Consider the following 17,643-nt stretch of genomic DNA (forward strand, 5'->3'; position numbering starts at 1 on the left):
CAGGATGTGTCAGGATCGACTCGGAAGAGCTGTGGCTTAGGCGAGTGTCCCCAGGGCTAGTCACACATACAGGTTCCCCACCCCCTGTTATTTTTTTTTAATGTTATATCATATTTTGGATGAATAATATTCAGCATATTGATGACAGCAGTTGCTTCTGAGAGCACTTACTATATCATTGACCCTACATTCTTATCATCTTATTTAATCTTTGTAATACCCTCGGAGTGCGATCTGCTGTATGTATACCCGTTTTACACGGGAGGAAGCGGAGGTTAAGCAAGTGTTCATTAGCTCGCCTGTTATCACGATGCAGTTGGGTAATAGTCAGACCGAGACAGTCCTATTCTAGGGCTTTCTCTCACAGGCGTTCTTCTCCAGCGCAGGAAATTCAGAGCCTCGTCAGGAGTGAGATCCAGCAGACGCTGAATGTGGCGGAACTGTCTTGTCCAAATGAGGCATTGCCTCGTAACTCCCTTTCTCTGTGTTTTAAAGGCCTGCGGGTTATCCAACTGCCTGATTTGGGCCATAAACCAAATCCGCCAGTTTAATTTCCAAATGCTAAAAAAAAAAAAAAAACGTACAGAAGACCAGATAAAAACATGTCTGCGGGCCCAAATTGGCCCCTGGGCTACCAATTTGCGAGTTCTACTCTGTGCCCGCAGCGAAGAGCTGGATGTGGCGGAGCGATGCCCCCTTCCTGCCGGAGCAGAACGTCAGACAGAGCCAGACAGAGCCAGACAGCGCTGGCCAGGAGCCTCCTGCTGGCGGGAGGGGCGTGGGGGGAGGAAGGGTGGAGCCCCCCCCCCCCCGCTGGGCCCGCCTCCCTCCCTGGCCACCACCCCCAGTCCACCTTCCTGGACGCCCGCTTGGCTGGCCTGCTCTTCCCCCCGCCCCCCCCTCCAGGTAGCTCGCCGTCTGCACGGCACTGGCTGCAAACTCTTGCAGGTGTAAAATTATATATGCGCGCGCGTTGCCAAGCCAGACGTTTAGCCCAGGGAGGCTCCGTTCCCAAACAACCGAGGTGGTGTGAAGCCAGGTTTGAAAATCAAATAACACTCGTTTTTTTCTTTTTTATTTTCTTTTTTCCCCTCTCCCCGATACACGTGTGTTTAAAAACTCGTATGTGATTCTGTAGCGGATGAGAACAAAGTGTAGCAGTCGGAGAACGGCTGGAGGGTGCTCCCGTTGAGCAAGCCCAAGCTGGGAGAGGCGGGGTGGGGGTGGGGAGGGGGCACCACGAGGGAGGGTGGGTCTAGAAGGGAAGCCTGGTTGCCCGGGACTGCGGGGAGGAGGGGACAGAGGGAGAAATCGTGCCTCAGTGGCTGCCGCGTCTTCTCTGTCATAAGGCAGATGGAGGAGGGCATTGAGTCCTTCGGAGTGAGGAGATCAGGTGAAGGAAGGCTGACCCCGCGCTGGCAGGGCCCCCCTGAGCTGTTTGGGGGATCATCGAAGAACATAGTGGGGCACAGCAAGAGGGCACCTGGGGCCAGAGCATGAGGCTTTCATCCACGAGGCTCAGAGCCCTGGTCCTGTGGCCACAGGCCTCGGCCGAGACCATTTTCCGGTTGTGGTCCTGAGTGATCCTCCGCATCACTGGGTGGAATATCCCTGGGAGGGGTCCTGGGGCCCCTGAGCATGGCTGGTAAGGTTCCCGGGGGACAGAGAGACACAAAAGAAGAGAGAGAAAAGGGGGGAAAAATTGCATTTCAGATCTTTGGTCACTTGAGCCCTGCTGGTACTTTAGCTATGGGGAGAGCTCCGTCCGGTTCAACAGGGCAACGTTTTCCACCCTCCTCCCCCCAGTTTTGGGGAGGACGGGGAGGGGAGGACACACAGTAATGCATAGTTACCGTGGGGAGCGTTGGCAGCCCTCACCAGCAAACCGTAGAAGGTTGAAAACACGAGAGGTCTTCGCCCCACAGCATCCGGAGAGAATGAGTATGTGTTTCCTCGCATCTCCAAGGGGCTTCATTCATCCACGGTGTCTGGGAGGGAGGGAGGGAGGGAGGGAGGGGGAGGGAGGGAGATGAATCTGTGCTCTTGGCTCCCTGGAGCCTCGCCCTCCTTTGGGAGACAGGGCAGACACACAGGAAGCCGGCAGCAGTCCATGAGGTGGAAGGAAATGCGATGAAGACCAGAATGAGCTGTGCAGAGTCTACGGGGACACAGAAGTTCAGAAGTTCAGCACCCGGGGGGGAAGATCAGCAGATCAGCGTAGGACGGAGAGTCGGGGACGTCTGCCGGAGGGAGGGTCGGGGTCCTTGTTGAAGCCCCCCAGGAGGGGGGGTTTCTTTCCATTTCCCTGGGGTTATGGTAACAAAGTGTCATGGACTTGGCTGAGAACAGCAGGTTCCCAGTCCTGGGGTGCCCAGGTCGAAAATCAAGGAGCCAGTCGGGTGGGGCTCGCTCTGAAGCCCTTCAGAGAATCTACCCTGCCTCTTTCTAGATTCTTTTTTCTCTTTTTTGCTTTTTGGGTTACACCCGGCGATGCACAGGGGTGACTCCAGGCTTTGCACTCAGGAATTACTCCTGGCGGTGCTCAGGGGACCCTATGGGATGCTGGGAATCGAACCCGGATCGGTCACGTGCAAGGCAAATGACCTCCCTGCTGTGCTATCGCTCTCAGCCCCCTCTGCCTGTATCCTGTACCCTGCTGTGCCCGGCGTCCTGGAATTGGGGGTCCAGGCGGGTAGCGTTTGTGGATGAAGGGATATCCGGTATATCACCCCAGTCTCTGGGGAACACCGCAGAGTTCCCCAGTGCCACTCTCTCTCTCTCTCTGCAGGTGGGAGGGCTCCCCATGCAAGCTCTCAAGCTTGTGGGCAGAGTTCAGTTCCTCGACGCCTGTTAGGCAGAGAGCTTTGGGTTCCTGGTGGTCATCGTTAATTTCTTTTCTTTTTTTTTTTTTTTTTTTGCTTTTTGGATCACACCCAGTGATGCATAGGGTTCCTCCTGGCTCTGCACTCAGGAATCACTCCTGGAGGTGCTCAGGGGGCCCTATGGGATGCTGGGAATCGAACCCAGGTCGGCCGCGTGCAAGACAAATGCCCAACCTGCTGTGCTATCGCTCCAGCCCCTCATTGTTAATTTCTTGTCGGTGGTTTGGGGACCCTGACACCGCTTCCTTGCCGTGTGGGCTGAAGCTAAGTCACCACTTAGCTTCCTCACCGATGCTGTAAGATACGCCCCACGATCAGAGGAACATCATTCAGTCCTATGTGCCATGTGTTATCTGGGTGGGTGGGGGGGTTCGGGTGGGCGACAAATCTGTAGGCCTGGCTCACTCTCAAGGAGGGAGTCACAGGAGGTCACCCCATGAGGGGACAGAGTTGGGGTCATGGGAACCGCCCTACCATCAGCTACACCCACCGAAGGAATAAAGAAACTGTCTGTTGTTCAGCATTCTATTTCTCCACACAAACACAGTGCCAGGGCCAGGACGGCTGTTTCATAGCGGCTAATTGTGGGAAGAAAGGAAGGGCGGAGTTGCGGAGGGGGAGGGCGACCTTCTATTCTGAGTCGCCCTGCCTGGCTTTGAAGGCCAAACTCATCTACTCGCTCTCATCCTACGGCATTGTCTCTGAGGTTTTATACATGCTGTTTCCTTTAACCGGGAATCCTTTTTTTTTTTTTTAATTTTTTTTTCTTGCTCTCACCTATTTCCATGCCAACCAACCTAGCTCTGACCAGCCCGTCCTCGAGGTCTTAATTATAAATGTTATTTGATCCTGGAAACCGTTTTCCTTTGGTCCCTACCATCGGATTCTATCGTGCTGGCGATACTCCTTCTTTTACGGTCTCCGATCAGCTTTTCTTTAGACTGCTGGCGTGGCAGACAGCGGCGTTCCTTAAATCCAGCCTCCCAGGACAAACGGGACGTTCAGTCTGATTCGTAAATGTGGTTGCATTGGAGTGAGGCTCTATCTGTTAGTTTGTATGTTGTCTCTCATTACTTTCATGCAACAAAATGAATTTGATGGTGGGAATAGAATATATATAAATATATATATAAATATATATAAATATATGTTTATAAATATATAAATAAATATATATATAGATTTATAGCTGGCAAAGTCTAAATGATTTATTATCTGGTCCTTTAAGGAAAAAAGTTTGCCAAACCGGTTCTAGAGTGTTTCTACAGTTTATGGTAAATTTCTTTCTTTTATTTGGATTGCTTAAGCATGGCAGCTCTGGCTGTCTGATTTGTAGTCATAGACCCACATTTAATTCAGCTCCTGGAAGCTAACGGTCATGGCACCTTTGTTGAATCAATGACTGAATGAATCAAGTATCACTGTTGTCACGTTGTTCATCGATTTGCTCGAGCGGGCACCAGGAACGTCTCCATGGTGAGACTTGTTGTGACTGTTTTGGGCATATCGAATATGCCACGGGGAGCTTGCCAGACTCTGCCATGCGGGGGGATACTCTCAGTAGCTTGCCGGGCTCCCCGAGAGGGATGGAGGAATCGAACCCGGGGACTGAATCAAGTATCAGCAACTAAACAGGTGGAAGAGTTAGTTATTCCAGCACACTTAGTTGAGAGGCAAAGGGGATATTTCAGAGGTGAAGCAGGATTAAGGGACACAGTGGTCATTGTCACCCTCCACCCAGAGGAGACAAACGTCAGTGGCAGAAAACACACATGACCTTTAACAGAGCCCCAGACTGACCCAGCGACCCCTCAGGGGGCAGTGTCCCCAGGGGCAGTGGACACTTTCTCCTCCCCCTGCTCCCTCCCCCCCCCATCCCCACTCAACCAAAGGACGCAGGAGCCAGCCCGGCCATGCCATGCGGGGCTCTCAGACCAGCTTCCGGGATGGAAACAGGTGGGGAGTGAATCCCGGAAGCTGGGGCCGCAGCCCTCTGCCCACTCCCCTGGCTCGGTTGCAGTCTTCCTTGCTGGCCACAAACAAGTGGTCAGGCCGGGTTCTGAAGCACCTGGACTCCGGTACGTCTGCACCCTCTCCCCGAGTAAGGTTGCCCAGCCCTGCGGGGTCCTGAACATAAGGACGCCACCCCAAGCTCTTGGCTGGTTGGAAGCTTGCTGTTGCCTCTGTCCTCAGACTTTTCACTGCTCTGGGACCCCCACCCACCCCTGGCTTAGACCCCCCAGGCCCCCAGCACGCTTTCCTCTTCCCGTCTCCTCAGGAAGACCGCTCGCTCTCGGTGCGGCTGATTTTTTTTTCTTTTTGGGTCACACCCGGCAATGCACAGAGGTCACTCTTGGCTCTGCACTCAGGAATTACTCCTGGCGGTGCTCAGGGGACCCTATGGGGTGCTGGGAATCGAACCCGGGTCAGCCGCGTGCAAGGCAAACACCCTCCCCGCTGTGCTATCGCTCCTGATTTTTACCGATCTCCCAAATCTCTGCGCGTTCTTCACGGACTCTGGGCCACGGCCTGGGCCTCGGGCCGGATCTCTGCAGATTCCCTCACGGCCCTTCGAAGTTTCCCATAAGTCTCGATTCGCCCTGCCGCTCCCCTCCCCACCTCGAGATGCCGAACCCTCTGAGGGCTAGGACCGAGCCGTATGGGTACTGGAATTACTGTCCAGCCCCCTCGCCAGCACAGAGAGCCGCTGGGAATCATGACCTCAGCCAGCTCCAGGGGCTTCTCCTCTAACTCTGCAGGGATGAGCCGCCCCGTCTAAATAGCCTTCCCAGCCCGTGCAATGCCGAGACCTTCTCTCGGTCTGAATCCCGGAGATGGTGCTTTGGAAGCACTTGCCCTCCGGTGCTCGGTGCTCATGAAACCCGATTCGGAGAGTCGGTGAAGCTCGCCAGCTCCCTGTACCAGTTCCGACTGGCACCTCGGCATCGCCTTCCTCAGAGCTCTTGGCCGCGGGTGAAACATTAACTACCTCGAGTGCTGCTCAGGGAGCACTTCCGTCCGCACGGCATCTCTCCAGCCTGTGTGGTCCTGTCGGGCTGGAATCTGGGGTCATATTTAACACGGCATCAGCCGTGCCAGCAGCCAGGCCGGGCTCCATAAAGTGAAGAGGGTTTTTCCCAAATCAGCCAGTGAAGAAATGGAGGCGCAGATCTGTGCCCTGGGGGTTTATGATCAAAGTTCTTTTCTCCCCATGATGCTACTTCACTGCAGTTGATTTTTATTACCCTGCCCCCGTCACCCCCGCACTCACCCGCCCCCCATGCCTTCCCAGATGTACCATAGTGGGGAAGAGGGGGGGGGCGTGGAAATAAAATTTGCTGGAATGCCACCGAATGAATCCAAAGAAGGGTATGAATATACATGTGCCAAGATAGGAATAGCGGCCTGGCCCAGAACATTTTTGCTCCATTTATTTCCCAACATTGTTCGGAATTCTTCCCTCCCCACCCCACCCCACCACACAAGGTGTCAAACAGATGTGAAAATACCAGAGTTCCAAGTCACAGCTTTGGTTTATGATTCACTGATTGGGACGGCCGGGGGGAGGGGGGCGGGGAATCATTTAGGAGATTACCACGTGATCTCTTCTTGATGAAGGCAGCATGGTTGCCGATGAGCAGCCTGGCACTGAAAGCAGACCCGCTGGACACAGCAGAGACGCGCCCCCCAGCTCCCCAGCCCACGCCCAGATGCTGCCGGAGGGTCAGCACCCCGCCCTGGCTCAGCTCTCCCTGGGAGACGGGAGAGGGAACTGCAAGGCCACTGGGAGTATCTTGTTGCTTTATCCAGACACAAAAGACGGGGCATTCTCTTCTTGTTCATTGCTTCACTGACGGGTGCCTCACGCAGCCAGTAGCGAGCCTGAGGCAGCAGGAAAACTACTCCAGCTCTTCTAGGGGGGTCCTCGTGAGGGGACGGAGGCGAGAGATGATGCCACCTCTGCATCCTCAGACCTTACTGCAGACCCACCACTCCCTGCCGGCCTGACTTCATGCAAGAGCCTTTGAAGCAAGGCCGGTGATGGAGCTGGAGATTCAGCCTCAGCTCCTTGTGAAAAATGGGACCGGACCTATGGCCCGGGATTGCTCTCTGAATTCAGAGAATGTGCATTTCATTTCTGAGTGCCGTGCCTGCCAGAGGCATACTTTGGAGGAGGGGGCAATAAATAATAATTCTTAGGGTGATACTTTGCATTTGGGGGGAGCAGGTTTGGGTCAGAACCAGGGGTGCTCAGGGCTACTGAGGGATCAAGCCTGGTGATGCTTGAGGTACCCCATGGAGTGCCGGGGATGAACCTCAGTTCATCATACTGCCTTATCCCGGTACTGTCTCTCTATCCCCGATACCTGGAGTTTTTACTTGTCAAGGAAGTAGAAGTAAGTACCTTTCAGAACCACCGCAAAGAAGAGGTGAGAAAAGGATGGAAAGCTCCAGACTCAGAGAGGCTGCGTTTGTCGGCGAGACTGTTCTAACAGATAGCCCCAGTCTTCAGGGACGGAAGCGTTTTTTGAATGCGTCTGGTGTAATAAACTGGGAGAACGGAGCCCAAAAGCGTCTGTCCTGTGTAGCCATTCAGGGTCTTTTTTGCCGTCCATTGCTGTCCTCCCCATTCAGAGAGCTCCTAAATCCAGCCCAGCGTGAGAGAAGAGTAAGTGTGGAAGACTGGGCTGGTGTTGGGGGTTATCTAGAAGGTAGCGTATATTGTATCTGTCCATGGCGCATGGTCAGACTTCTCCCTGCGAAGGTAGTTAGGTGATATTTCACCGTAGTGCGCTTTCTGTCTATGGGAAACGGTTTCCAGATTCTGCTACGGGGTTCAGTGAATTGGCGGATGGGGTGGGAGGGGGGTGTGGCAAGCAAACCCCCCAAAGGGCATGCCATGGGGCATCTGAGTAGAATCCCAACGTTAAATAGTAAATTTGGTAAATTCAGTCTTCCCCAGGTAGATTGCTGTTCTCTCCCCTGTCTCGAGTTGTGAAAGGAATAACTCCCGAATTCTGGCTCAAGACACAGCACCGCTCTGTTGAGTATTTCCACTCCCTGTCTCAGAGGCAGAAGTTAGAGAGCGTCTCAGCCGGGTGCCCTGGCCCAGTGCTCTGTAGAGTCATAGCCAGCGGGCAGCCAAGGCCCTTTGGGGCTTTAGAGGCATCTTCTCTAAGTGCCTCGCTGCCAGGCTGCAGTACTAGTGCGTGCCCAGCCACAAAATCTAATGTGAACAGGATGAACCTCACCAGGGACCGGCAGGAAAACCCAGATACCCAGATTTGGGGGAACCTGTGACTGAGATCTCTAAGCCTGCTTGGATCGGGACTGGGCCTCCTCCCCCCCAGATCCCCAGTTTTCCAGAAGCTTGGCAGCCACACCCACAAACTGCCCCTGGTGCCATGTAATCTCATCCATGGCCAAGACCCAGAGACTATAAACTAAAGCTCCCAGAAGAGAATGACACAGAATTTCCTGGACATTATATTCTATCCATAACAAGCAATACAAAACAAATCATCTAGCATTGCCTTTTCAGCGGGTTTGAGCAGTGCTGAGACTGGTGCTGAAATATTGAATGTAACTAAAATAGAGAGAGAGAGAGTATGGGGGAAATTCTCTGCCACACAAGCAGGGGAAGGGTTGGAGCGGGAGGGGGGAGGGGGGAATACTGAGGATTTTGGTGGTGGAAAGTGTGCACTGGGGAAGTGAGTGAAGGGATGGGTGTTTGATAAGTATATGACCAAAGCTCAAACATGAAAGCTTTGTAGCTGTATCTCACGGTGAATCAAAAAAGAAGGGGGGGGGGAAATAATTATAAAATAATAAAATAAAGTTAACATTCAGAATAGAATAAAAAAAAAGTAATGTGGAGTTCATGCCCAATTTAATCAGCTTAATGAATGACTGAATAAATAGCAGTACTCCTACATTATTGAAAAAAAAATCTAACGTGGTCTGAAGAGCCAAACGGTCACTTATTGGCCCTTTGATCTTGCCTCAGAAGTACCACATCATCATCTCTGCCACAGTCCTACTCCTCTAGGTGATCTCAAAAACCTGCACAGCTGGGGCCGGAACCGTAGTACAGCAGGGAGGGCATTTGCCTTGCACGCGGTCGACCCGGATTCAATCCCTGACATCCCCTGTGGTCCCCTAAGCACCACCAGGAGTAATTGCTGTGTGTGGAGCCAGGAGTCACCCCTGAGCATCACTGGGTGTGACTCAAGAAGGAAAAAAAAAAGAAAAACCTGCACAGGGGAAGGGCCTTAGATTCCAGGCCTGATTGGCAGATGCGTCAACCCCTCTCCCCGCCCCCACTTTAAAACCAGGCCACACCTGCGCCCTCCCTGTGCACCACATCTCCACCGACCTGGTAGTGTCTTCCTCTTCCAGGATTATCCCTGTGGGATTGTGTCTGCGATGGTTCCAAATTTATCCTAAGCGGATATTTACTAATTTTCTTACAGGCCTAGCTAACTGTAGCACTGTTGTCCCGTTGCTCATCGATTTGCTCGAGCGGGCACCAGTAATGTATCCATGGTGAGACTTGTTGTTACTGCTTTTGGTATATCGAATATGCCATGGAGAGCTTGCCAGGCTCTGCTGTGCAGGTGAGATACTCTCGGTATCTTGCCGGGCTCTCCGAGAGGGATGGAGGAATCGAACCTGGACCAGCTTCATGCAAAGCAAACACCTTACTCACTGTGCTATCGCTCCAGGCCAACAGATCTAGACCTAGGTAAAGGCAGAAAAAAAAAATCTCAATCCAGATCCAGGAGTATCAAGGCGCACAACCTCTTTCCAACTCTGTTTCATCCATTTCTGTTTTCAGCTAAGTATGTTGGGGACTCGCGCTCTGTACCCCTAAGCTCCTGGGGTTTGCTGGGAGGAGAGGATGGAATAAGACGTCCACAGAGTCTTGGGGGAAACATATCTGTAGACACTTAGTTGGGGAGCAGAGGTCGGCTGATCTTGGTATGTAGAAGTTTCAGAGTGGAAGTGTGTGTGTGTGTGTGTGTGTGTGTGTGTATTTGTGTGTGTGCCCATTCTGCTATCACTATCACTATCATCCTTTTTATCCTCGATTTGCTCGAGCGGGCCAAGTAACGTCTCCATTCATCCTAGCCCTGAGATTTTAGCAGCCTCTCTTTACTCATCCCAATGGTGCTGCATTAGAGGCTCTTTCAGGGTCAGGAGAATGAGACCCATCATTGTTACTGTATTTGGCATATAAATATGCCACGGGGAGCTTGCCAGGCTCTCCCGTGTGGGCAGGAAGCTCTGGGTAGCTTGCCAGTTTCTCCGAGAGGGAGAACTAGGCTGTAAGATGAATGATAAATTCAAATTTTCCTGTACAAAGGCACTGGAGACATAGTAAAGTGGATGAGGTGCTCGTCCTGCAAGCATTTGACTCAGGTTTCATTACCGGCATCCCAAAAGGTTCTTGAGCACTGTAAGGAGTGATGCCTGAGTGCAGAGGCAGGAGGAGTGAACCCACCCTGATGTACCCCCCACCTCCACTCTATGTTCTCTAAAAGCTCTGCATCTCCCTGGACCCCCCAGACTCTACTGAATGTGTTAAAACATGTGAAAATCAAAAGGCGCCGCCAAATGCTTTTCAGCCCCAAGAACGTGAAAAAGGAGGACTCCCTCCCCACCATCCGAGGGCAGGAGCATGAGATGGTGTTTGCCTTGCACCCACATGACCCGGATTGCACCCCAGTATCGATAGGATCCCCTGACCACCCACAGGAGAGATCCCATTCTGCTAATCCCAACAATTGCCACATGGTTGAGACGTCAAGCATCAGAGGTGCTATGGGATCACCATCTCGTTTGACTTTCCTGAACACTCTCGAGGTGAAGACGGTCACTCTGACTTCGAAGAGGGAGAAACTGAGTCTCAGAACCAAGGCGCCCTGTTGTTAGGGACCGAAGGGGTGGAGGCAGGGACTCACAGTGAGGGCTCCTCATCTCCGAGGCTCGGCCTCATCACACAGCTCGCACCCTGCCCCTCCACAGATTAATTGGAAATACTGTGTCGCACCCACGAGCACAGGCCCCCGAGATCCCGTGCAGTGTCCCGTAATTAAACCCTTAGTTGCGCTATCATAGTCTCAGTTCTCAAGGCCCCCAAATATCCATCCCCGGTAAGACGGCGAGAATACCCTGGGAGTTATGAACGATGCACACGGTCTTGTCTCTGCCAGCGTCAGAGAGCAACACCAGCAACTCTCCTTCGTCTCTCTAGTTCTTCCTCTTCCATTGCCGACACTCTGCAGCGTTTGAGAAATCCCGTTTCTCAAAGCGACATTGGCCCTCTCGATCCCGGGTGAGTGCCAGAACAACTTGGGTTGCTACGAGATACGGCTTGAGGCCGGGAGCCCATCAGGCACTCACTTGCGAGGATATCAAGAGCTCACCTGAGCTTTGTCCCAGTATGATTTTTTTTCATGTCGGGAGAAAAAATCCTTCTTTAACCTTGATTTCCCCTCCTACAAAGTGCTAGAATTTGAACATTGTTTCCCTTCTCCTTCCGTGCACTTGAGAACTTAATTCATCATCCATTTATTCATTCATCTTCCTGAGGCAGAATTACAGAAGGGGAACTTTAGTACCTGATTAGAAAAACCAAAGAGATATTGAACGTTTGAATGGGAATCTATCACTGGGAAAGTGGCCTAATAGGGCTTAAATGTTCTGGAGGAAGGCAGAGCCAATTGACAAATACTTGTTGAAACTCCACACGCCAGGCAGAATCCATGAAAGTTTCCTAAGAGGGCTTGATGTATAGGAATGAATTGTTCAACAGACGTTATGGAAATTTTAATTTCTTATTCATGTGAACTTTGGGGCATGCACTTTTCTTGGGTAATTTGGTGAACAAATAATATTTGTGCGCTTATTCGCAGATTCATTTTTATGGTTTGATTTTTCACTGTCTCTGAATTTCTGCCACCCATGGTATTTTGTCTCTCTGACATGGGTAACACCATGCTTTCAGTTTTTCATGGCAAAATCTTCTGTTTGCAGCCATTTTTAGGAGCTCACGTCTGTAAATCAAGGCAGTAGCAATGTACATAGCTGTCCTTATAACTGATGCATGAGATTTACCTTTTCTACGTGCCAGGCTCATATTCTGTGATGTCGAGCTCTGGGGTTAAATGAGAGATGGTGTTTACCCTCAGGATTTTTGCCGACTATCTAATAACAGACAATTTTCTAGCTAGATACCAAAGTTTCTTAAGGTTCTTTTGGCTTCCAAGAATGAAAACTCTCACTCAAACTGGCTTAACTAAAAATATAAAAGGGAACGGCAATGGATGGTGTATGTAATCTTGAAAGTCAGAAGTATTTAACTTTCCACCTGAGTCCAGGTGTCCAGGTACTCATAAAATCATCATCATCATCATCATCATCATCATCCCGTTGATCGTTGATTTTCTCAGTAACGTCTCCATTCGTCCTAGTCTTGAGATTTTTAGAAGCCTCTCTCTACCCATCCTTCCCAACCGTGCTGCACTGGAGGCTCTTTCAGGGTCAAGGGAACCAGACCCATCATTGTTACTGGTTTTGGCATATGAATACACCGCAGGGAGCTTGCCAGGCTCTCCCATGCGGGTAGGAAACTCTAGTGCCATGTAATCCCATCAACTCATAAGATAGCACCAGAAATCAATATATAGATATATCACTATCACTGTCATCCCATTGTTCATCGATTTGCTTGAGTGGGTGCCAGTAACTTCTCCATTTGTCCCTGTCATGTTCTAGTGTAGCCGATGGCATATTTGGGGGCTCTTTCAGGGCCAGGGGAATAAGGACCATCATTGTTACTGTTTTTGGCACATCGAGTACGCCATGGGTAGCTTGCTAGACTCTGCCGTGCGGGCGGGATACTCTTGGTAGCTTGCAGGGCTCTCCAAGAGGAGAGTAAGTGATAAAAAGTAAATGCTAAAAGGATAAAAATTGAATTTTTCATTGTAAGCCTATTTGTACTCAGCTCTACAAACTTATTTTACTGAGATTCACTGTCTCCCATTTACAATATTTTTGCTTTTGGGTCACACCTGGGATCATTCCTGGCTCTAAGTTTGGGGGATCATCTGTGGTGCTGAGGCCTAACCCAGGTCAGCCACATGCAAGCCACATGCTTTGCCCCGCTGTATATCTCTCTAACCCACTCAGTTTTAACACTACCCATTTAAAAAATGTATTCTGTCCCTTCTAGAAAAAAGTGCCATAATTATCACCTGTCACTCCTTCTACTCATTTTTCCTTGGTACATAGTAAATGTAATGCCTGTGTCCCCAAAACTCCTATAGTACCACCTTCTTTTTAAAAATAAGGCTGAGGGGCTGGAGCGATAGCACAGCGGGGAGGGCATTTGCCTTGCACGCAGCCGACCCGGGTTCAATTCCCAGCATCCCATAGGGTCCCCTGAGCACCGCCAGGGGTGGTTCCTGAGTGTAGAGCCAGGAGTGACCCCTGTGCATCGCTGGGTGTGACCCAAAAAAACGAAACAACAACAACAGCAACAACAAAAATAACTGCTCATAATTCATAGATTATCAATTATGGTTCTTTAATGCCTACTGAGTTCTCCCGTGTTTTGTATGTGGGAACCTTAGGTTCTGTGCCTAGCACCGTATGGGTTCCCATAGTATTGATCAGGGAGTGGCCCAAAAACCAAAGAGAAAAAAGATTGTGTGTATGTGTGTGTGTGTGTGTGTGTGTGTATTGTTTCCTGGCTCTGAAAGGGTCTTTATTCCTAGTGGCTAAGTTGGCTTCTGGCAAGGCCAAGCAACTCAGAAAGCTCAGGCAAGAGAGAGAACTCCTGGGAAGTTGAGTCATGAATGTATTCATGAAACAACCTCTATGGCCAGAAGGAATGAAGAGGCTTGTAAGCCTGACTTGAACATGCGTCTCCTTCCTCACTCACCCCCGGCACTGGGAAGAGAAGTCAACTCCAGTTGGCTGATACAGTATGAGAGTTGTGGGTGGGGAGTTTAAAAAAAAAAAAAAACGTGTTATCCGAGGAATGGGCAGTGGAAATCTGGCGGTTGAATGGATGAACCCAGTACTGGACGGCTTATTCCATGCAATGTCCATCAGGTTATTAGGGCAGACTCAAGGGGTTCATCAGTCTTCGGAATTGCCTTCTCTTTGACAGGAAATGCCCCTTCAGCCCTCGCCAGCCTGGGTCGAATAGAGCCTAAGTTTAAACCTGCAATAATCGGACCCAAATTTGCTCTTCCTTGCAGTGACCTGGACAGAAATAACATCACCAGGATCACCAAGACGGACTTCGCTGGACTCAAGAACCTCCGAGTCTTGTAAGTAGTTTGCAACACTCTCTAGTCGACTTTGCTCTCAGCTCTTCAACCTTATAAAAAAAAGTCCACTCCTAACCAAAAAAAAAAAATAATAATAAGGGGGGGGGGCTGGAGCAAAAGCACAGCGGGGAGGGTGTTTGCCTTGCACACGGCTGACCCGGGTTCTAATCCCAGCATCCCATATGGTCCCCTGAGCACCGCCAGGGCTAATTCCTGAGTGAAGAGCCAGGAGTAACCCCTGTGCATCGCCGGGTGTGACCCCAAAACAAACAAACAAACAAAAAAAAAAAGTCCACTCCTGACCTGACACCACACCCCCTACCCACTGGGCCTTAGGAGTTCACAGCTCCACAGCAGGAAAAAAACACCCTACCCGCCCCCCCCCCCTTTCTTTTTAACATCCTCGGATTTGCACAGGCATCTCATTCGGTGTCTCCGGCTGCTGGCTGGGCTAGATGGATGGAAGGAGCTAGTTCCAGCGACAGGGAGAACAGAAGGCTCTCCGTGAATAAATCAGCGTGGCCAGCTTCTGGAATGACAGCCACCCACGTCAGGCTGACAGACCCCGCTTCCCTTTCATTGAGGTTATAATTTCTTCTCCAGCCTGTGCGCACTCAAAGAGCTATCAGGACCCAGGTTTATTTATCTTGTTGCTTCACGGAGAGGAGCAGAGGTGGGAGGGAGAGAGTCAGACAGGAGCAAAACCCTTGGGGGGCACAGCCACAGCTGTGCAGACAGGTAGCAACGTTTCAGGTCAGCCGGCGTCAGTGGGTGGGATGAGACAGCCAGGACTAGTGGGCGTCGTTGGTACCGCGTTCACCGAACACTTTCACCCGTTCCCGTCTGTCAGTGATGAGCAGTTGCCCAAGAGCTGGTCTCTGAGATGCAGGGGTACGAGAAATGAGCACATGGACCTTCTTCCATCATCCGAAGTTGACCTTTGACCTGCATGGTTGGCTTCATACACGACGCAGTCTGAGCCGTCTGGTCACTGCCTTGGTGTCTGTTGGGTCATGGACTCTTGACTCATGAATCCTGACTAGAAGGAATGGCTCAAGCCCTGCCACCTGGGGCCACGCCCTTCCTTCTCACTCAGAACCTTTACAGGACAAAAGGTTTTGTTCTAGGGACAGGAAATGCCGCATCTGGGTCCTGACTCAGGGGAGCTCAGTTGCCTCATCTGTGAAATACAGAATGAATGGCGTATTGTTGCCACGGGTCGCTGTAACAGAATGCCACATTCTGGGTGTCTCGAGAGCAGCAGAACTAGGAGGCCTCGTGGCTTGGGAGCCAGAGTCCAAAGTCAAGGTCTTACCAGGGCTGGGTCCTGCCAGGAGCTGTTCAGGGAGGATTTGGCCCAGGTCTCTTTCCTTGCATCTCTGTGTCCTTAGCGTCCATAGGACTTTTATCTGTGCCTCTTCCTGTCAAAGTATGTCTGCCCCCATATCCTGTTTTCTTATAAGAATTGAGCTAGGGTAGGGCCCACCCTGATGACCTCATTGTAATTGGACTACCTAGGTAAATGCCCTATCTTCAAATTTCCTTCCTTCCTCCCTCCCTCCCTCCCTCCCTCCCTTCCTTCCTTCCTTCCTTCCTTCCTTCCTTCCTTCCTTCCTTCCTTCCTTCCTTCCTTCCTTCCTTCCTTCCTCCCTCCCTCCTTTCTTTCCTTCTCTCCTTCCTTCCTTCCTTCCTTCCTTCCTTCCTTCCTTCCTTCCTTCCTTCCTTCCTACCTTCCTTCCTTCCTTCCTCCTCCCTCCTTTCTTTCCTTCTCTCCTTCCTTCCTTCCTTCCTTCCTTCCTTCCTTCCTTCCTTCCTTCCTTCCTTCCTTCCTTCCTTCCTTCCTCCTTCCCTTCCTCCCTTCCTCCCTCTCTCCCTTCCTTCCTTCCTTCCTTCCTTCCTTCCTTCCTTCCTTCCTTCCTTCCTTCCTTCCTTCCTTCCTTCCTTTCTTCCTTCTTCCCTCCCTCCCTCCCTTCCTTCCTTCCTTCCTTCCTTCCTTCCTTCCTTCCTTCCTTCCTTCCTTCCTTCCTTCCTTCTTCCCTCCCTCCCTCCCTCCCTTCCTTCCTTCCTTCCTTCCTTCCTTCCTTCCTTCCTTCCTTCCTTCCTTCCTTCCTTCCTTCCTTCCTTCCTTCCTTCCTTCCTTTCTCTCCCTCCCCTACCCCGCCCTCCTCTCCCCTCCCTTCCCTTCCCCTCTCCTCCCCTTCACTTTCCTTCCCTTTGCTTCTCTTCCCTTCCCTCCCCTCCCCTCCCCTTCCTATCCCTCCCTTTCCTTCCTTCTCTCCTCTCCTCCCCTCTCCTCCCCTCCCCTCCCCTCCTCTTCCCTTCCCTCCCCTCCCCTTCCCTTCCCTTCCCTTCCCTTCCCTTCCCTTCCCTTCCCTTCCCTTCCCTTCCCTTCCCTTCCCTTCCCTTCCCTTCCCTTCCCTTTTCTCTTTTCCGTCCCCACCTCTCCCTTTTCCCTTTTCCCTTTTCCCTTTTCCCTCCCCTCCCCTCCCCTTCCTTCTCTCTTGGAGGGTGGGGTGAGGTTGGGAGCACACAGTGGTCTTACGGGCCTACTCTTGGCTCCATGCTTGGGGGTTGCTCCCATTGGTGCTTAAGGCACCATGTGGTCCTGGGGGTCATCCCAGGCCTCCTGGGATGGAAACGATGCTTATCTTGCACTCAGCCCATTGATCTGTCTCTCCTGCCCAAGGCCACATTCCCATAGACCAATGGTGTGGCACATCAACATAGAGTTTTGTGTGGGGTGGAGAAATGACAATTCAACCTGTAACAAATAGAGTTTGTCCATACTAGTCCCCAAGTTGCAATGGGAACGGACCATTTGTGAAAAACGTTAAAGGCTTATAAGTATGACTACGAGAGTGAGCACTGTGGCACTGTCTGTCGTCTGTTCTCATTGCAACGTGGGGACTAGTACATAAGTTTGGCTTTTCTGGTGGAAAAGTAGGTAGTGGTGGGGCCAGAGAGATAGCACAGCGGGTAGGACGTTTGCCTTGCACGAGGCCGACCTGGGTTCGATCCCCGGCATGCCATATGGTCCCCTGAGCACCGCCAGGAGTGATTCCTGAGTGCAGACCCAGGAGTAACCCCTGTGCATCGCCAAGTGTGACCCAAAAAGCAAAAAAAAAAAAAGTAGGTAGTGGTAATGATGACAGTCCCGAGAGAGAGGGTGCCTTTCAGAAGCACGAGCAACAGAGACGGGCATCATTTTTCACACCTCTGCCCATAGGCAACAGACACCCAGGTGGGTTTCTCGGCCCCAAGCCCACGTAGCAGCAGGAGAAGGACTGAAACCCAGAATGCTTTCTGGCCTCTGTATAATCACTGCAGTTTGTTTGTGTTACGGCTGGCTTAGAAATCTAAGAAGGTGGTATTAAACATTTTTATAGAACCTCCAACTCCCAGCAGTGCTGGGGGGGGGG

At 51.4% G+C, this 17,643-nt stretch overlaps 1 protein-coding gene across 1 annotated transcript in view; it reads left to right on the forward strand.

Annotated features, from left to right (window-relative positions):
* The window catches only part of SLIT3 (slit guidance ligand 3), a 517,570-nt gene that overhangs the window by 41,185 nt on the left and 458,742 nt on the right, over positions 1-17,643 (forward strand). The window contains exon 2 of the mRNA XM_055125249.1: positions 14,153-14,224. Coding sequence (XP_054981224.1) covers positions 14,153-14,224 — 72 coding nt within the window. The remainder of the gene's footprint in view (positions 1-14,152; positions 14,225-17,643) is intronic.

The sequence above is a fragment of the Sorex araneus genome, chromosome 2 (genome assembly GCF_027595985.1).
Source record: "Sorex araneus isolate mSorAra2 chromosome 2, mSorAra2.pri, whole genome shotgun sequence".
NCBI classification, from domain to species: domain Eukaryota; kingdom Metazoa; phylum Chordata; class Mammalia; order Eulipotyphla; family Soricidae; genus Sorex; species Sorex araneus.